General features: G+C 42.6%; 1 protein-coding gene across 1 annotated transcript in view; it reads left to right on the top strand.

Annotated features, from left to right (window-relative positions):
* PRKAA1 (protein kinase AMP-activated catalytic subunit alpha 1) overlaps positions 1 to 21010 on the top strand; it is a 33259-nt gene extending 12249 nt beyond the window's left edge. The window contains exons 2-9 of the mRNA XM_082242014.1: positions 2071 to 2212; positions 3983 to 4076; positions 6369 to 6513; positions 10518 to 10605; positions 11780 to 12004; positions 12946 to 13429; positions 13966 to 14092; positions 15982 to 21010. Of these exons, the coding sequence (XP_082098140.1) occupies positions 2071 to 2212; positions 3983 to 4076; positions 6369 to 6513; positions 10518 to 10605; positions 11780 to 12004; positions 12946 to 13429; positions 13966 to 14092; positions 15982 to 16226 (1550 nt within the window). The 3' untranslated portion in view covers positions 16227 to 21010. The remainder of the gene's footprint in view (positions 1 to 2070; positions 2213 to 3982; positions 4077 to 6368; positions 6514 to 10517; positions 10606 to 11779; positions 12005 to 12945; positions 13430 to 13965; positions 14093 to 15981) is intronic.

The following is a 21010-nucleotide window of genomic DNA, read 5'->3' as shown; positions in this document are numbered from 1 at the left end:
AATAGATTTTAATACCTTTGAATAGTGCACTGTTTTCTCTGAGTCATTAAGACCACAGTATCTTTCTCCTTGGTACACTGTGTTTTTCATTTGGCACAGACTTTGGCTTAGCATTATCTGCAAACCAAACTATGCCTTAGCACAAGCAAGCAAACAATGGATTTCCAGAGCAAAGATCCTGATTGCTGTGTCTTCCCTTGGTTCTGCTATACTACCCGGGGCTAAACCATGGCTTGGGGTTGTGGTACATCTGAACCCGGGCCTGTGGTTTGCTTGCTGCAGAGAAACCATACAGTTTAACCAAGGTTTGTTACTGGTTTGCCACTCATGGTTTGTCTGCAGTAAGACAAACATCAAATCCTGGTATAGGCATTAGGTTATGTCAAGCCATAATTTAGGACTGGGTAGCGCAGCAGGATCAGGACTGAGGGAAGAGCTCAAGTGCTCTGATCTTTGCTCCAAGAACCTGCATGTTAGCACAAGCAAGGAAAGCCATGGTTTGGCTTAGAGTTACATGAGAACTGGCCAGTGTTCAGCTAGTAATGTGCTTTGTTTAACTACTGAGGATTAAATAACTCCCAGGTTTCTTGAATGGATTTGACCTTTTTAGCATCTACTCCTTTGCTTCCCTTTAACTAAGCTCCACATTTTACAATTCTTTTAAATGTTTCTGTGTTGGGTTTTTCTGGACCGTTTTCCATTTCCTAACTTGTTACTGCCTCCAGACATCTTAACTGTTGTGTTAGTCAGACAATGCTTTTGATTGGAGCTGGGGGCACTGTTATACAGTGGTTCCTCTCCATTCTCTTCTGCCGTGCCCACAAAGTGGTGGTGGGGAATGAGTGTTCAGACCCCTGGGCTCTCACTTGTGGGGTGTCTCAGGGTTCTGTCCTCTCCCCCATGCTTTTCAACATCTATATGCAGCCGCTGGGAGAGATCATCAGGGGGTTTGGGTTGGGTGTTCATCAATATGCAGATGATACCCTCCTCTACCGCTCTTGCAAATCAGAACCAGTGAAGGCGGTGAATGTCCTGTGTGAGTGTCTGGAGGCAGTTGGAGGATGGATGGCGGCTAACTGATTGCGGTTGAATCCTGACAAGACAGAAGTACTCTTTTGGGGGGACAGGGGGTGGGCAGGTGTGGGAGACTTCCCTTGTCCTGAATGGGGCAACTGTGCAACTATACCGCCTCCAATCACCTCCTTTCACAGCAATGAAATTTACGACCCTCTGCACCTCTCCCATAACAACACAAAACTGTTGCTAGTTTCAACCATAGACTGTCTTGTGACCCTGTTTGCAAGGTACATTCTCTTGCCCTTTTAAAAATTGCTCCTCCGAAACATTCTTGCAGCCAAGTCTGTGCAAGTTACTTTCCCACAAAAGTCTTTTGTTTTATGATCCCATCTTTTCCCACAGGTGCCTTCTATTTGGTTTTTGGTTTTGTTTTGTTTTTGCATTATCACTCGACCCTCTAGATGTTTACAGAAGCTTCTCTGCTTGATTGATTGGCAGCAATTCTCACTTGCCGGGTCATTTTTCTTCTTCTTTTGTCTGGAAGGCAGTATATAGTAAATAAGCAGAACTGTGTGTGAATGATCAGGAAGTAAGGTGTGCCCTGCTGAATAATTCCTGCAGAAGTAACCAGTGTTGCTTGCCTTTGTTCAGGTGAAGTCATCTGAAAGAAGCCCCCTTCCCCCAACCTCTTTTAGGGTAAAGGCACCTGATACAGCATCAATGAAATACAGTGGTACCTCGGGTTACATACGCTTCAGGTTACATACGCTTCAGGTTACAGACTCTGCTAACCCAGAAATAGTACCTCAGGTTAAGAACTTTGCTTCAGGATGAGAACAGAAATCGCACAGCAGCGGCACGGCAGCAGCAGGAGGCCCCATTAGCTAAAGTGGTGCTTCAGGTTAAGAACAGTTTCAGGTTAAGAATGGACCTCCGGAACGTATTAAGTACTTAACCCGAGGTACCACTGTAGTCTATGAGAGCCCCTTGATCCCTGGAGTTTTTTGAAGAAATATTTGCCAACCCTGGCTAAACTTTCTTTCTTTCTTTCAGTTGGCAAACACGAGCTGACTGGGCACAAAGTGGCCGTGAAGATCTTGAACAGGCAGAAGATTCGCAGCCTTGATGTGGTGGGGAAAATCCGCAGAGAGATTCAGAACCTGAAGCTTTTCCGGCATCCGCACATAATCAAGCTGTAAGTTCACGGATGTTTCCGTTCAAGAATAATCTCTCTGACACTGGGTGTTCCTTGAGTAATGGAGCTCTCCCGTTCAATGGGCAAAATGAATGTTGGCAGGTTTTCTGGTGTGATTCTTGTTTCTTCTTTGTGCTATAAACCAGTCATGGCAAGCAACCATTTATAACTCACAGGGAGCCGGAAGGCACTTGGCTAAAACGTCGAGTGAAGGCTTTTTTAGTCGCACAATAACAAGGATGGAAAATAACTCCCTTGGGGTAGTCAGTGGAAGCAAGGCTTGAATATGTGTGTGTGTGTGGGGGGGTGTATTTTAGTACTAGGTAATGCAGTTGCCCCATGGCAAGCAGTTAAACGTCTACCTATTATGGTGTGTATCCTCTTCTGACTACCTGCTTGTGTTGCAACTGCAGTAGGTCTTAGGAGCCAATATCACAATTTTTAATCAAATGTATACCCCACCTTTCTACAAATGTATACAAGGTAGCTTATGCAAAAATGACACAGTACAAAATAAGACAAAAGTGCAACCAATAAACAAGACAAAGTGCAATCTAAAAAGCAAAACCAGCAAGCAGCAGATCACACTGTAGAAGATCAGGAGCCATAAGACTCTCCTCTTTTCCCTTCCTCTGATTCCAGTTTCTTCCGCAAGCCTTATCCAGGGTTCTCTCTTTACCAGGGTTTGCAACCAAGATCTGAAACAGCTTCCAATGTTAAGAAGGGGTTTCCTTAGCAGTAGCACTCAATGCTGATGTAATGCACCATCACGGTTAAGGCAGAGGGAGTCCTGTGAGGTATGGCAAGGGTCAGGGAGATTAATAATAATAATAATAATAATAATAATAATAATAATAATAATATATTATTTATACCCCGCCCATCTGGCTGGGCTTCCCTAAACAGGGCTGCCTTCAGATGTCTTCTAAAAGTCTGGTAGTTGTTGTTCTCTTTGACATCTGGTGGGAAGGGCGTTCCACAGGGAAGGCGCCACTACTGAGAAGGCCCTCTGCCTGGTTCCCTGTAACTTGGCTTCTCGCAGTGAGGGAACCGCCAGAAGGCCCTTGGCGCTGGACCTCAGTGTCCGGGTAGAACGATGGGGCTGGAGACGCTCCTTCAGAAATACTGGATTGCATGATCCTGAGTTCTCCTAAAAATCTTGTAACCATGGTTCAAAACACCGGGAGTGGTATATTTGCATTGCTTCTATGTGCCTCATCCTTTTACAACACACAGTCCATCCAAGGTATAACCTAGTTGATCAAGAACCTGCTTTCTCAGAATCTCCTCTCGTTGTTTTGATGCTGTCCCTAGCTGTGGAAGCTTTGGCCATAGTTAAGTCAAGTCATACTGCCTCTTGGGTGATGTGTGGTAAAATAGACTTGGTGGTTGAAATGTTTCCCCCAGCTCCAGACAGTAGTACTTCATATTTTCTTTGGTCCAGGATAGTCCAAAGCAGTCCCTGAAGACTTTCAGGAGTCTGGGGCATCAATCAAAGCTACCATGGATTCCCTCCAGATGCTCTGCATTTTTTACTGACTCAGAAAATCCTGTGATAGCTGCATGTGTAAAGGAAAGGCCTGAGGCAAATCTTTCGCACTCTGAATGTGAAAGTAAGCTCCATTGAACCTGATGAAACTTCACTTCTAGATAAGCACATGTATTATTTGGTTGCTCTTCCGTACACACCCTTTAATTGGAAGAGCTGCTCACTTTGTATGGCTCAAGTAAGTGTATACAGTGAGTAAAATAATATATTTTCTTTCTCAGGTACCAAGTTATCAGCACCCCATCTGATATATTCATGGTGATGGAATATGTTTCAGGAGGTGAACTGTTTGATTACATCTGTAAAAATGGAAGGGTAAGTCTACCCAGTTTTTTCAAAGTCCTCCCTATATTTTTCAACCTTGGGTGGACTGCTGTACAGAATTGTGAGTTCGTTGGTTCAGACTAGATATTGAAAGCGAAGTATGCGAAAAGTATACTTCACATTGGAGTAGTCTGCTTATATGAACTTTCTCTGTTCTAGAAAATTGCAGTTTCACAGTTCATGGAACAGAGCAAGTGACTGGACTGTTCTCTAACCCCATGTTACATCATTCCCACAATCACTTTTATGAGCCATGTCTTTGTGCAAAGCAGCCCACCTTGAGTTCTAGGACCCAGTCTCTGGCTTATTTAGAAATGGCATCAACTCTGGTACTGTGTAGATCAGTAGTGGGTGATAGGATGCATAAAATGTACACATACATGTAAAAAAATACCAGTAGTGCCCCCCCATTTCTGTGGTTAACTTTCGAAGAAAGTATCCACAATAAGTATTTCTGATCATTAACACCACTCTTCTAATAGTAGTAGTATTGTATGCCAGTGCTTTTTCATAGAATTGTACAGTTGGAAGGGACCCCATGAGAAAGGCATTTGACCCCCTGCATTGCAGAAATCACAGCTCATCACAGACCGATGACCATCCAATCTCTGTTTAAAAACATCCAGTGAAGGAGAGACCCATCACCTTCCAAAGTATTTTTTTCTCAATGTATATATTCGCCTGGAAGCAGATGCAGAATAATGGACAATGAACTGGAAAGGAGAATGACTGGCATTCCCAGTGAATACACTTAGTCATGTATCTGTGGCTGCAACTTTTTCCTTCCCTTCGTTATTGATATATTTGTATGACGGATGAATGGTTGCACAGTGGTAAGAAGCAGCACGGAAAGGCATTTGGATAGGCTTCAGTCTAGCTTGTAGCTTCAAGGATCAAGGCTGATCTTTGGTCTTGTAACTCACTGGTAAGAGTACATGTTTTGCATGCAGAAGGTCCCAGGTTCAAATCCTGAAATCTCCAGTTAGAAGTGTGAGGCCGCCTTTGCCATGAGACCCTGCTAGCCATATTCAGGCAGATAAAGTCTGGGCAAGATGGGCAGTATATATGACAGCTTCCATTGTGTTTTCCTTGTGCTTATTTGAGCTCCTGTGAGAGCAAGAGCTTTTCCATTGGTTTCATGGGGGGTGGCCTTTAAGTATCCATTGCCATTGCAAACATGGAGCTACGTTCAGTCGAGATGCCCGGGTTCATATGAGAACTGCAGGTATGGTCTGAAGCTTTGTGTGATCTCTTTGATCTTGGTCTAGTCAGTGACAAAAGGTGTCAATACAGTGGTACCTCGGGTTACAGACGCTTCAGGTTACAGATGCTTCAGGTTACAGACTCCACTAACTGAGAAGTAGTACCTTGGGTTAAGAACTTTGCTTCAGGATGAGAACAGAAATCGTGCTCCGCTGGAGCGGTGGCAGCAGGAGGCCCCATTAGCTAAAGTGGTGCTTCAGGTTAAGAACAGTTTCAGGTTAAGAACGGACCTCCAGAACGAATTAAGTTCTTAACCCGAGGTACCTCTGTATTTATACTGAACCAGAGTTTTTACCCAAAGGGATGCTTAGTATTGTTTTCAAAACCAAACAATGTTTGGCACTGTTTAGAATGCCACCTTAAGCGGGAACTGATGGACCTCTGGTTTTCTTATCAGAATGATTGATAGCTTTTCATATGTCAAGCTGCATTATTACTTCTTCACTAGGGAAACAGCAAAATCACATATTAGCATTGCTAAAAGTGTGTCGCAGTTTCAAAAGAGTTTGGTTTAGTTGGGGGTCGGAGAGGTTGAGGATATTTGTGTGTGTGTGTGTTGACATTTTAACCCATGTTAGATACCCTTATTAAGTAAAGTCAACGTGACAAAGCATCTAAGAAGCTGTTTTCTGAATCCTGAAACATCGGTTTTGACCCAACTAAGCTCTTCAAGGACCAAATGGTTTTTTCCTCTTTTTTGGAGACAGCAAAGTTCTTAATCTAGCTCCTGCCACCACCACCACCACCACTAAGTAAGCAAGACTTATTTGACTTTTCCGACTTCTTTTGTACCCCAGCATTTTTCTTCCCACCCTGTTTTTGAACAAAACAAAACGGAATATATTTGGCATTCTAATGCCACAAAGCTGCCATGCTCTGCCATTAATAAATTGGAAATGCTCAAGTGTCTTGCAGTATCTTTGTGTGTTTGTTTGTTTGTTTGCTTGTATGTGTGTGTGTGTGTTTGTTTAAAAATGTATCCCTTTCCTTGTTTTTCTCTCTCCCTTCCTCTCTTGTTAGCTTGATGAAAAGGAGAGTAGACGTCTGTTCCAGCAAATCCTTTCTGGTGTGGATTATTGCCATAGGCATATGGTAGTACATAGAGACTTGAAACCTGAAAATGTACTGCTTGATGCACACATGAATGCCAAGATTGCCGATTTTGGTAGGTTTCCTTTGATGAATGTCTTGTATTTTTTGGTATACAATGAACATTTATGTAGTACTGAGTTCCTGGTGCTTGCATTGAACTCTGATACTAAAAAGTGCTCTGTGTCTTGTGGTACTAAGGTGTTCCTTTGCCTATTTAGGAAGCAAAAGAAAGAAGGGTTCTTAAGGTCTGCCCTCCCAAGTTTTTTGTAGTTGTTAACTTCTAGAATGCATTGATTATTTTCTTTCTTTGGAGGGCAATTCTTTTTGTTGGAACACTGCAGAAAAATGCTATCGAGGCTCTGCCCAATTAGGAAGCATTTAACTCAATACCGCTGCTGTTTGCATTATTATTTTTTTAATTAACAAAATACATTGTTTGAAAATTTCAGAAAAAATGGTAACTAAAACAAATAAGAACAAAACAAAAAAATGCCAAATGGTGATTCAACAACTCAATAATTAGTCTCCCTCACCAGGTAAAATTGGTCTGCAGAATGTTTAATTCTATATAGACTAACAGATGTGGAAGATTAGCTCCTACATCCAGATGATGCTCACATTTTGTATTTAAAAAACCCAGTATAATATACTTTAGTGAAAGCCAGTGGCATTAAAAAATAGCACTGCAGTGCATTCTGTATGCTTGCCTATTGCTGTTTGAAATCAAATGCAAACTGTTTACTTTGGATTTAAATTTGAGCGCTCAACATGCATCTTGGTGATTAAACCACCCAAGAGGAAAAGCAAATGTCTTACTAAATCCTATTTACTCTGCCTTCTTTTCTGTTTATATGGGATCAAAGCCGGTGCCAAAACTTGCTTTGACCAAGCTTATGTAATGTGAATTTGCAGCCCAATCCTGTGCTTGTTAACTGGGTAGTAAGTCCCACGAGTTCCATGGGGACATTCCAAGCAACCCTTCATAAGCATTGCATCCTTAACAGTGCAGTCCTATGCATGTTTACTCAGAAGTAACCTCCCACAGTGGGGCTTACTCCCAGGTAAGTGTGTAGGATTGCACCCTCCATCTTCCCTGCTTCACTATGTGAGTTGGCACCTTACTATCAGCCGCCCACTGTGTCAGCCTGCAGTCCCTTCTTCCTAGTCCATCCTTTTAGTGAAGAACCTGTTTTCTAGACAGAAGAGCCTGCCCCCCCCTCACCAATCCCTAAATATATCATATATCCATGCTATTTGTATGCTGCCTTGGCTTTTAAAAAACAGAGTCTAGAGAAAGCAAATCCACAAACACCTGCTCTGTGGATTGTCCTTACAAATAGTTTGTGGCATATAAATTTGAATATATGGCTGCATAATCCTGGCCTTGGTTTTGTTCCCATGGTGTTTTAGCACCTGCCCTTGTAAACAGCTTTGAGGTCTCTGATGAAAGATGCTAAATATTTAGGTATTTCAAAGGTACGGAATAATTGGAGGTTCACTATCTTGCCACATCTTTCCTCTCTGGTGGACTGCTACATCTCAATGCCCAAAAACTTTGGGACAGCAAGCAGCTTTGCTTACTTATTTTTAAAGTAGAATGTCATTTTAACTTTCCAATATTAAATATGGTTTAGAACAGCATTAACACAAGGAGCTGCCTTTTCCGAAGCTGGATTGCTGCCCAAGTGGCCAACTGCATCTGCTCTCACTGGCAATGGCTTTCCCAGGCAGATATCCCACCCCTTTTTTGCTGGAGAGGCTGGAAACTGAACTTGTAGACTTCTGCATGCAAAGCATATTCTCTGTTGCTTGATATATGGCCCTTCCCTTTCTGCCAGCCCTTTGCAAATACAGTGGTACCTCAGGTTACATACGCTTCAGGTTACATACTCTGCTAACCCAGAAGTAGTGCTTCAGGTTAAGAACTTTGCTTCAGGATGAGAACAGTAATCGTGCTCCGGCGGCACGGCAGCAGCAGGAGGCCCCATTAGCTAAAGTGGTGCTTCAGCTTAAGAACAGTTTCAGGTTAAGAACAGACCTCCAGAACGAATTAAGTTCTTAACCCGAGGTGCCACTGTAGAGTAAGTAATTTGCCTGTGGTTGGCTTTAAGGGGAGATGAGCTGTCCTTCTGTGGCTGAGGTGGGGAAACTTTTTGGCTCAGCAGGCCAGATCCTTATCTGGCCACAGCCCAGCAGGCCAACTTTGACCGGTGGGCAGGACAACCCACCCGCCAATCACAGAACAGCATCATGCTGTTGGATGATTGACCTAGGTTGTCCTGCTAACCTGCCAAAACCCCTTGCATAGTGGTTCCCAAGGGCCCAACAGCCAGCTGGCTGTGGAGGGCTTGGAGACCCCAGCACAAAGCAGTTTGCATGCCCTTTGCCGCTGATCTGGCAGGCTTCAACTTTACCACCCATCAGCTGCTGCTGGGCAATAGAGCCAAAGCCTGCTTTCCCATGCCACTGTACAACTGGGAACTACACACTTATGAACTGGCGACTGCATCTCTACCTGCCCCATACCTAGCATCACATATGACGTAAGGTGTGGAATGGGTGACTGCGGTTTGGGGAAATGGCTACAGTGGTACCTCGGGTTACATACGCTTCAGGTTACATACGCTTCAGGTCACAGACTCCGCTAACGCAAAAATATTATCTCAGGTTAGGAACTTTGCTTCAGGATGAGAACAGAAATCATGCAGCGGCGGCAGCAGGAGGCCTCATTAGCTAAAGTGGTGTTTCAGGTTAAGAACAGTTTCAGGTTACGACAGACCTCCAGAACATAGCTGTCAACCTTCCCTTTTTTTGAGGGAAATTCCCTTATTCCAGCGCCATTTCCCGCTGCTATCCCGGATTGTTAGATATCCTGTAGACTGTCCCCAGGACAGGTGAGACTGCTGATCCCTTATTTTTGAGGCTGCTGATCCCTTATTTTCAAATCTGCAAGTTGACAGCTCTGCTCCAGAACGAATTAAGTTCTTAACCCGAGGTACCACTGTACTTTGAAACTCTGGTGAGCCGGGTTTGGCCCGTGGGCCAGAGATTCCCCACTTTGCTGTGCTACACAGATGATTGTGCAAATTTGTGCTGTACCACCATTGCATGTCATCTCAGCAGAGCTGTACCTTTTCATCTAATTACGCACACTTGAGAAGCATGATGTTATCTGGGTTGTGGTTGCCGTTGCTGCTCGCTTCCCAGTCTTGTCCCCTTCCTTCCTGCAGAAGCGAAAACAAAAATAAGTTACAACTTGCAGGTGGTTGAGGGGTCATGCTGAAGTGGTGGTGCGTCAACTGAAGGAGACTTAGCAATGAATGATAGCAGCATGCTATCTCTGTTCTTCTTTATGTGAAGGGTACATGAAACAGCATTTCCTCTTTATGGGTCCAATGTTAAGTCATTCTCAGAGTAGGCTCACTGAAATCAGTGGACTTCAGTGGTCTACTCAGGGTTTGCCTTATCAGTGGTCCTCCAGCTGTTTTGGGACTACAATTCCCATCATCCCTGGCCATTGAGCTAGGGATGATGGGAGTTGTTATCCAAAAACAGCTGGAGGGCCAAGTTTGGCCACCACTTAGCTGGATATCATCCTGTGATTTGCAGTTTGGATGTGACATCTATAAAATATGCTTGTCATTGGTTGCCGATTGAGTTCCTTATTAATTATATTAGCAAGTTCTTAAAACTGATGCAGAGGAACATTACCTCCCTATCTTCTGGGACACAGCTGCTGTTTTGTTTTGTTAAACTCCCTTCAGAATTCTTGGTCTTGCCACGTTCTGGTACAAGCCTCAAAATAGCCAATTCAGTTTTTCCTAAAACTTTGGCTTGGGGGGGGCAGGGTGGGACTCATTTACCCTGTTGTGTATGATTTCTGTTCAGATTACAACCATAAAACCTATTTCTTTACATTACTGTATGTTTGGTGTCATCACTTTATCTTTTCTGCCTGTAATTTATAAGCCCAGGTAACAGTGTGCAGGTAGGCCAATAATTTTTTTAGCACTGTGAGAGGCTTTAATATATGTTCTGGGGCTCGTCCTCTTCATTTGAACTTTTGTGCATTTTCAGGCCTCTCAAATATGATGTCAGATGGAGAATTTTTAAGAACAAGCTGTGGTTCTCCTAACTATGCTGCTCCAGAAGTAATTTCAGGAAGGTAGTTTCTCTTCTTGGATAAATGTATAATATGTATTGTCAAAAACAAAGCCCTGCTCTTCAGTGTTAAAGCCGCAAGGTAGATTGCTGAACTTCCAGGTTTGGAAACTTGAAATGTCTGACTTTAGTGACTTCTTTTGGTTCCTTTCAATGCTTGTTATGTATAAGACCTTCTCGGGGGGTTGGCATTTGGACAGTCATATCATAATAAGCCAAGATCTGAATATGATCCTTTGGCTGCACGTGCAGCCATTCCATTTCTCCCTTTTACACAAACCATTTTGTCCAAACTGGGAAAATACTGTTAACTGCAAGACTTCTGGCTTGTTTATGTGAAAGGAAAATGGAGGGGCTGCATGCATGCTAACTTGTATCCTCCATGGAGTCGTCCTGCAAGCAGTGGCATCACTACAACTTATTAGAATGAAGTAGGAGCAGGATAGCAGTGGTGTTGGGGATGCACAGGTGCATCATGGGAGCCATTCATTGCGCACACTGCTGTACCCAACCATGCCACTGCCCTAGCCGTCCCCTTCATCATGCCATTGTCAGGAGGGCAGTCCAGCTGGTGCAGTCCAACAAGATACAGTCATCCTAACGCTGCCTATAACTTGTCCATGTGGTTAAAAAAACCCACAGTTTGCCAATTTTAGTCATTCAGCTTTGCTGAAAATATGCAAGTGCTTGGCTTTAATGAAGATGATAAACTCATATATTTGAGGAATGCTTGGGAAAATAATTTCAGTGTCTTAAGAACCAAGGTGACTATGATCATAGGAGGGTTTTCAGGCTTTGCCATATGAATTTAAATTATTGTAATGTGGTTTTGGTTTTATCAATTCTGCCTTAGTGGGAAGCGTATTGGGTGATATTCCTAGCACTGTGATGCTAGCAGAGGCATCCATTTATAGAAAAAGCAGGGAGACAAATAGTAGCCATGGTTATGAATAACCAGGGCTTGCTTCTAACCAGGTTCTTGACATAGACATGGTGGCTAACTAAAAGTTTACCACACTTTTTTTGGTCCATTTTATAGCAACAGTTAAAAGCATATTGAATTTTACTGCTGTGTGTAGTCTTTTCCATTAATTGCTGAATGACTGACAAACCAGATCAAGAAGTGCTTTGTGTATGTGTTACCTGAACAAAATTTAATTATGAGCCTCATTTTTCAGGTTATACGCAGGTCCTGAAGTGGATATATGGAGCAGTGGCGTTATTCTCTATGCTTTGTTATGTGGAACACTTCCGTTCGATGATGATCATGTGCCAACTCTTTTTAAGAAGATATGTGATGGTATCTTTTATACGCCTCAGTACCTGAATCCAGCAGTAATTAGCCTTTTGAAACACATGCTGCAGGTGGATCCCATGAAGAGAGCTACAATCAGAGACATAAGGTATTTTTCACTTGGAGTAAAAAATAAAATAGAGACCAGGACGCGCCCCTTTTTCTAATTTTTTATGCTAGTGTATTAAAAAATAGATTTAACACAACCTTCATTTTAATTTCCTAGAGGTTTGAATAACTTCCTACGCTGATGCTTCAAAAACAGTATTTGCAGGATTCATTTCTTTGCTTTTGCATTGTTTTTCTTAGTTATAGTAATGTATTAAGTCCCTACCATATATTTAGCTTTATCATATGCTGATTTTTATATTAGATTTCATTGTAATTCAAACGTTTTGCAACCACCATTCAAGTACAGGAGAATAAGCTTTAAATAACAGGAAAATAGACTCATATTATAAAATATGTAGAAAAGACTAAGTCAGTTTTAAATCAAGTTGTGAATAGAGTGTTGTATCGTATTCCAGCTTCACTTTTAAATATCTGTCAGAAATTATAAGTTGTATCGTACATCAGTCATACTCAAGAGTAGACCCACTGAGATTGCTGGACATGACTTAACTTAGGTCCATTAATTTCAATGGGGCTACTCTCAATTTAATCCAATCAGACACAATTCAATATGAGATGAAGGCAACAATGCTGCCCCACTTAGAATGGGGAATAAGCCCCTTTTGAATACACTTGGTTAGGATTGCAGTGTAAGAGAAGTACTCATGTTTAGACTCTGTAAGAAGCATTAGCTAGAAGGCGTGTGTTGGGTGGAGAGAATACTAAACAGGCTTACATCCTAGCCTGATGACTACTTTGGCCACAGTTGCAGCAATTATCACAGCGTTCTGCTGTGAGCCACATCAAATTCCACCTGCAAAGTGAGAACTGAAAGTTCTTAAGCTGCTAAAATCCGTATTTGCAATGTTTTGTTGATAAAAGGCTTTCTAGCTAATACACCAATTAGCTTTTGAAATGACTGGATCGTTTGGCATCTAGGGAACACGAATGGTTCAAGCAAGACCTCCCCAAGTACCTCTTTCCTGAGGACCCGTCTTACAGTTCAACGATGATTGACGACGAAGCCTTAAAAGAGGTCTGTGATAAATTTGAATGCACAGAGGAGGAGGTGCTGGGCTGCCTGTATAACCGGAACCACCAGGATCCTTTAGCAGTCGCCTACCACCTGATTATAGATAACAGGAGAATAATGAATGAAGCGAAAGACTTCTATTTGGCTACGAGCCCACCAGATTCCTTTCTCGATGATCACTTCTCCCGCCCCCACCCCGAAAGAGTGCCATTTTTAGTGGCTGAAACGCCAAGGCAACGCCATACGCTCGACGAGCTAAACCCACAGAAGTCCAAACATCAAGGGGTCAGGAGAGCTAAGTGGCATTTGGGAATCCGGAGCCAGAGTCGACCCAACGACATCATGGCAGAAGTTTGTCGAGCAATCAAACAGCTGGATTACGAGTGGAAGGTGAGATGATTACTTTCTGTTAACAGGCGGTTGTTTGAATAGTAAGTTACAAAAATAGGCTTAGGGTTGAATCCCAACTCAGTGGACTTGTCATGTCTGTCTTCATTGGCATCAACCTATCCATTACTGTTTTGGAAGTACCTTTATTTATTTATTTTTTAAAAGGTGGGATTTTAACTTTCAACTATGTTTCCTATGGGACGCGGGTGGCGCTGTGGGTTAAACCACAGAGCCTAGGACTTGCCGATCAGAAGGTCGGCGGTTCGAATCCCCGTGATGGGGTGAGCTCCTGTTGCTCGCTCCCTGCTCCTGCCAACCTAGCAGTTCGAAAGCATGTCATAGTGTAAGTAAATAGGTATCGCTCCAGCGGGAAGGTAAACGGCATTTCCGTGCGCTGCTCTGGTTTGCCAGAAGCGGCTTAGTCATGCTGGCCACATGACCCGGAAGCTGTACGCCGGCTCCCTCGGCCAATAAAGGGAGATGAGCTGGACCGAATGGTCAGGGGTACCTTTACCATTACCTTTTATGTTTCCTAGGTGGTGAATCCATACTACTTGCGTGTTCGAAGGAAGAATCCAGTGACCGGCACGTATTCCAAAATGAGCCTCCAGTTATACCAGGTCGACAGTAGGACTTACCTACTGGATTTTCGTAGCATTGATGGTATGTCATGTCGATCATTTGCCAGCAACCTCTTCCTTACCCAAAGTGCTGCAAAACATTTATTGTGCTTATCCTGCCCTAAATCTGTGAGGCAGACCGCTATTATTCCACACATGGGATCTGAGGATGGCTTAAAAACACGATGAGATTTATTGCAGCGGGTTTAATCTATTAATTCGTTATTATTACAGTGGTACCTTGGTTTTAGAACGGCATGGCTCCCGAACAAAGTGGCTCCCGAACGCCGCAAACCTGGAAGTTAGTGTTCCGGTTTGTGAACGTTTTTCTGAAGGCGAACATCTGATGGGGCTTCCATGGCTTCCGATTGAGTGCAGGAAGCTCCTGCAGCCAATCGGAAGCCGTGCCTTGGTTTTTGAACTGTTCCGGGAATTGAACGGATTAAGTTACAACATCCAAGGTACCACTGTATTATTAATTCAGACTTAATAGTTACTTGTTACCAGGAGGTCTCCAAGCAATTTACAACACATTTAAAATATAAATATAAATACACTATTCCATCAGAAACGGGGGGTGGGACCCATAGGAAGCTTTGGCAGCACACTAGTAACAAAACAACATAATTTTAGTTCTTATTAAAAACCTGGGGAAAGAGATAAATTTTTACCTGCTGCTGAAAAGATATCAACAAAGGTGACCATGCCTGGGGAGAGCATTCCACAGAATGGGAGCCACCACCGAAAAGGCTGTCTCAGTGTCCCTACCCTCTGAGCCTCTGAGCATCTGGGAGAGGCATTCCAGGAGAAATTGGGGTCCTGAGCTGTAAAGAGCTTTGAGCTTTCGTTTCTTCCTTTTAGTTTTATTGCACATAGCCAAAGGCTGCCACAGTGTACACAGAATCATTCAACAATTAAAAGAAAATATACTGAATTGATACAAAAAAATCAAAACATTTATTTTATCAAGACATTACCTACTCTGAACAGAGCTATAAAAGTACCTTAATATATAAGTTAAGACATTAAACAATAAAATTTATAAGCTAAAATTATCACATGGCCACTAATATATTAAAAATAATGTTAATTAATACAGAATTAAAGCAATCTGTTCACCTCAAGCCTGTCAGCAGTTGTGCCGCCACATTCTCTACTGTTGCCACATGTGGAAGTGAATACTGGCCATGACTTTTCATGGAGGAAAGGTACTAGGGTATCATAGTGATGATAGTTGTATGAGAGACTCCGGTTTAGAGATGGTATACGTCTAAGGACCAGATACTGGGGGACGAAGGGAATGGCCAGCACCATTGCTTGCGAGCTTCCTGGCTGGCCACTTGTGGAAACAGAATGGTAGGGGGAGATTGAACAGCAAGGCAGTTCTTACAGCCCAAGTGAGTTCATAGGATTACTTCCAGAACCAGATGTCAGCACTTCTTCCACTGAACCACAATGGCTTTGCCTGGTGAGCTGTGACCATAATAATCCACACTGAGAGCCAGTGTGGTGTAGTAGTTAAGAGCGGTGGACTCGTAATCTGGTGAACCAGGTTCGCGTCTCCGCTCCTCCACATGCAGCTGCTGGGTGACCTTGGGCCAGTCACACTTCTGTGAAGTCTCTCAGCCCCACTCACCTCACAGAGTGTTTGTTGTGGGGGAGGAAGGGAAAGGAGAATGTTAGCCGCTTTGAGACTCCTTAGGGCAGTGATAAAGCGGGATATCAAATCCAAACTCCTCCTCCTCCTCCTCCTCCTCCTCCTCCTCCTCCTCCTCCTCCTCCTCTTCTCCTTCTTCTTCTTCTTCTTCTTCTTCTTCTTCTTCTTCTTCTTCTTCTTCTTCGTGTTGTAACAGCTTCAGCTTCAGCTACCTCATTTGCCATTGTACAGCCTTGTCACTGCGGCTCTTAAATTGTTTTCTTTTCTTGCACCAGATGAAATTACCGAAGGAAAATCGGGGACTACCACTCCCCAGAGGTCAGGCTCTGTGACGAACTACAGATCTTGTCAGAAGGATTTGGACACTGAAGCTCAAGGAAAATCCTCTGATATGTCTCTTACCTCATCGGTGACCTCTTCCCTTGATTCCTCTGCAACCGAGTTAACCCCAAGATCAGGGAGCCACACGATAGAATTTTTTGAGATGTGTGCAAATCTTATTAAAATACTTGCACAATGATTTGTAAGATTGGCTTTTTTTTTACAGCAATAAGCATGCCTAAAAAAAGAGAGAGAAAATCATAGTCTGATGCTTCCAGTTATAATCAAGTTGTAGTTAACTTCGGCGCTGAGAAGACTAGCCACATTGCAATTTGCACAGGAATTGAACATACATTTAAAAGCAGTCTAGACCTCTTAACGTAATGAAGCAAATTATGATTAGACAGTCACTGTTGTGATAACAGGTACAAAAAAAAAAAAAATGACAGCCTTTTCCAGCAAGAGTTTATCTTTCATTGTACGCACATTGGGGCTTCATGGAGTATTAACCGTGTGGATCATTTTTGTAGTATGTATTTCTATTGCTGATATTATATACCTGTTACAGTATAAGTGGTCACTTTCTAGATGAGGGGTGACTCTTTGGATCCCAGCCTTCAGCTGCACCCTCCTCTGTCAGTATAAGCGTTCTCTTTGTCAAACAGCTCTTGAAACTTGTGGCACTGGTCTCAGGTTTTTGGCAGCCGGTGGTGCGCTGGGATGAAAAAGGCTAAAGCAACTTCTACTTTTGCTAGTCAGTGTGTTGGCAGATGCAACTAGGTTGTACGCAGAGTAGACCCATTAAAATGAAAGGACTGAAGTTAGTCGCATCCATTGATTTAAAAGCGTCTACTCTGAGTAAACCTTAGTTAGAGGCAGCCCAATGTCAGAAACCTTATGCATTTGAATTCTGCATAAAGCATAAGAGTGAAAATTGTAACGCCAAATAGAGTCAATCAAAGCAGTGTTGGGTTAGATATTGTGATAAGAGTGGAAGAAATGGGCCGGGATCTAAGGAATCCTGGAACCTGTTTTTGAGTCTGAGGGCGGTTTTAGGCGTGACTTTTCTTGAGCAGCCACTGCATATGCCACACACGTTTCAGAAGCATTTCAGGGACCTCTGTTTGGTTGGGGGAGCAATTCAGAATTCTCACCACACTTAGTGCAGGCTCTTTCTTTGAGCCTAATCGGATGCTTGGATCTTGCTTGTGGGATTTAGTCAAGAACTGCAGAGAGCAGGGATGGAAAACCTTAGCCCCACGGACTGGATGCAGCTCATAACCAGAGTTCATCCAGCCCGTGGGTCCCCTCTTGACCATCAGCTGCTCTGTAGGGTGGGAAAAGGCCTTTGGTGTGTTGTGCAAAGTCTGCAATTCCAGCTCCTTCCTCTGCAAATAGATCTGCTGGAATGTGGCCCTCAACAGCTAATGTGGCCCTCAGCCCCCCCCAAAAAAATATTATCCATCCCTGACTTAGGGAAAGGGGCTCTCCAGCCTCTGGTGCTACCGATCTTTAAAGTCAAGAATAGACTTGGTAGGTTCACAACTGTGTAGATTCAGCAGCCCATGTGTCATACCGGTAGCTAGTGAACAGCTTCCTGCATGCTACTTACAGGATGTGGCTCCTGTGCCTGCACCCAATGAGCATGTGGCTCATCAGACAGTCCCAAGCGGATTGGTGCATGCAGTTCTGGAATCTTGCACTGAGAATTCCTTGGCGCCCTGTTTTCATATGGCTTTCATATACAGATTTTTGGCAGATTACTCTTCTGGTAATGGCCTGTGTTGCATAAATCACTTTTTTTACACAACTTTTTAAATACTGAATTCAGATTTCTAAAAAAATAAGTAGCTTTGGTTCAGTTTTGAAATGTACAGGAACCTCTTGATTAAAAAAAAAATGAGCGAGCAGGTTTGGCTGCTAGAAACGTAAGTGTGCTTTTCAGTAATGAACTGCAAGTGTTGACAGAATGGCCAGCAACAGCAAAAAGCAGCTGGGTGTGCTGTGCGTTTTTTAAATGTTTATTTGATGAATTTACTCCAAAGAACACATTGATTTAAATGTTTTTTTGTGTGCGTTTTTTTTAAAGAATTGCAGAAGGATATGCCAGTGGAAATGCTACATTTTTCCAATCATTGCCCAGTGCAGACATACCAATCATTATCAACACATAGTTTGGTCTGTTGCCTTAATCCTGGTTAGGATTTCAAGCATACCAAACACACAGTGAAGATACATCTTAGCTTGCCAAGCTAAGTCCCGCCCCAAATAATAAGGTACAGAAGACTTGCCTTTCACCTTGCAAGCAGGTAGTGGAAACTGCCTTGCCTATGGTGCTTTGCGGATGTAGCACTCTCACCATGGTTAACGCAAACTGTTTTTGCACCTTAGTTTGTAGCCAATCCTTAACCATGATTTAGGTCAGCCTTCCCCAAACTGGTGTCCTTTCAGATGTTATTGTACTATGACTTTATTATCTCTGACCATTGTCTCCTGGCTGGGGGTGATGGGATTTGGAGTCGATAACAACACCCAAAGGGCACCAGGTTGGTTAAGTATGATTTAAGTGTTCAGACAGTTAAGGAAAACACAACCATTTTAAGTGTTATGTTTGCTGCACAGTACCTGCAGATCACAGAAAAACGGATCTCTTATTCATTCATTTTGGTGGTAATCTTCCAAATGTATTGCGCCAGCAATAAGTAGAAAACCACCGAAGGGAACAATCCTGTTTGAACTGATATAATATTAATCTGGATCTGCTAATGGGAGAATTTATAACAATAATTTCTCAGCGTAATGAGCTGAGATATGAACAAGCCTTTTATGCTGCCTCTTCATTCCTTACTTTGTGATAAGAACAAACCAAACGAGAAGCCTTCAGTTAATTATAGTTTCCTGTTTTGTATGAATAGAGAAACCATGGTTAACAGCTTCAGAACAAGGCACCATTTTCAACCAAATTTAAGCAGTGGTTTAATACCTGGCCTGTTGGGTTATCCATAGTTTTCCAATTAGGACAAAATGGGAAACTATACTTAATGGAAAGCTTCCTGTTTCCTTGCTAGCTAATGCGAAGGGGCTTTGTAACACTTGTTCACAGCTTGCCTTTAAACCAAGGTAATGATTGTCCCAACATAGTCAATATCTGCGCTTGAATATGCACTGAGTTAGAATAAACATGCAGCTGCTTAAGCTCACATCTGCTGCATGAATTCACGCACTGTCGACGGTCGGTAGTTTAACTAGAAGGGAGTTGGACCATTGCATGGCTTATTATGGTGTCAAAAGCCCATAAACTCCAGCTACTTGGGAATCTTGCCATGCCCTGGTCTTTCAGAGCCAGATACATTGAGTGGTCTTTTCACATCACATTTTCCGCCTATTTTCAAACAGTGACATAACTTTCCAGAATGCAGCAATGTCTTTAGAGTGGAACTTGAGCAGCGATCTGTAATTTGTCCTCCCAAAGGAGAGAAAGTGTGTGTGTGTGTGTGTGTGTTTGTGTGTGTGTGTGTTGTCAGAAGAGAGGGGGCTTTAAAGGAACAAGGGGTATGTACTGCTGCTGCGATGCCGTAAGAGAGAGAGGTTGTCTTGGGGGATCAAGCAACAGTCTTACCTTTTATATAAATACCTTTTATGTCTAGTTCTTTTGCACCTATTCAGTAATTGTGATTTTATTTTTGTTGTTGTTAATAGTGCACTTGGCAAAATGATATGAACACGCTCTTCCCCGCCCCTTTATTTGCTGGTAGCTTTCCTAGGATGTGTTCAGAAACCAACCCGAAAGCTCTCTTTGGCAAATGTCAGACAATAGTGGGCACAAGCCATAAGCATCACTGCTGCACATCGTCTGTCTTATCTCTGTGGGATATGCAGCCCAATTGTATGCATGTTTCTATGGAAGTCCCACTCAGTTCAATGGGGCTTATTCCTAATTCTGCTTGCGTTAGGACTACAGCTTCAGCGAGACTCCTATACAAGCTCCATTGTGAGGGATGGGACTGGGAAGATATATGCCAGCAACATCTGTCTTTACACTGGGAACAATATATGTCATTTTTCGTTTTGCGCTACCAGGTTGTCTGGGTTGTATCCAGTGTTAATTCTTACATAAAGCAGAACCATTGAAGTTAATGGGCATTAATTTGGGGCCTTTAATTCTAATGGGTCTGTTCCCAAATTTAACTTGGTTGGATACCAGTTTTAATTATTTTTTTAAAAAATAGTTTTTGGCCATGAAACATTCTCTTTCTATTCCATTCTTTTAAAAATAACTTTCCCCTGCCTCCCCAAAGTGCAGGCTATCCAGTGTGTATTATTCAAGCAAAAAACAACCCTTTTTCATAGTGTGTGTGTTTTTTACACTTACAGTAAAATATTGATGTTGTAATTACTTCTTTTTTGTGTGACCCTGTGAGGTCACCTTACTTTTCTTAGTGGTATGTTAGGATAGGGCAATAGATGGTCATGCAACAAGAGGAACTGCTTTGTAAAAGAGACAGCTATGGAACTGTGAAGGAAAAAAAGGGCTTTCTCAACAGCAACTTCAAAAATAAAGTCAATAGGGAGCATCATGTTAATTGGCCAAGTACCGTCAAATGATTTGTATTTACTGAAATTCATAATCAGTTGCGAGGTGTGTGTGTGTATAAAACTGTCCACGTGCAATGTAATTTAACACTGGTGAGAGGGTAGAAGTCCATCTTTGTGGTGCAATATTTTCAAAAGACCAACTTTCGTATGTGTTCTGACATTTTATGTGTTTCAGTACAAGCTTTTGAGATACTTTCTTTTGTCAATTGATTTTACCATTGTATAGCTTATGACATGGATGACCACCTTCTCTTACAAACAAGATGTGCCTACTTCTATTGCGGATTTCTTTTTTCTTTTTCGGCAATACTGAATGAAACAAAAATGCTTGTGATAGCTGTATATGACTTGTTACTTTTAATAAACATTAAATTGTATGCAAGTAAA

Source organism: Podarcis vaucheri (genome assembly GCF_965113315.1).
Source record: "Podarcis vaucheri genome assembly, chromosome: 11".
NCBI classification, from domain to species: domain Eukaryota; kingdom Metazoa; phylum Chordata; class Lepidosauria; order Squamata; family Lacertidae; genus Podarcis; species Podarcis vaucheri.
The sequence above is the reverse complement of the archived record's forward strand: the minus strand, read 5'-3'. Positions and strand labels throughout refer to the sequence as shown.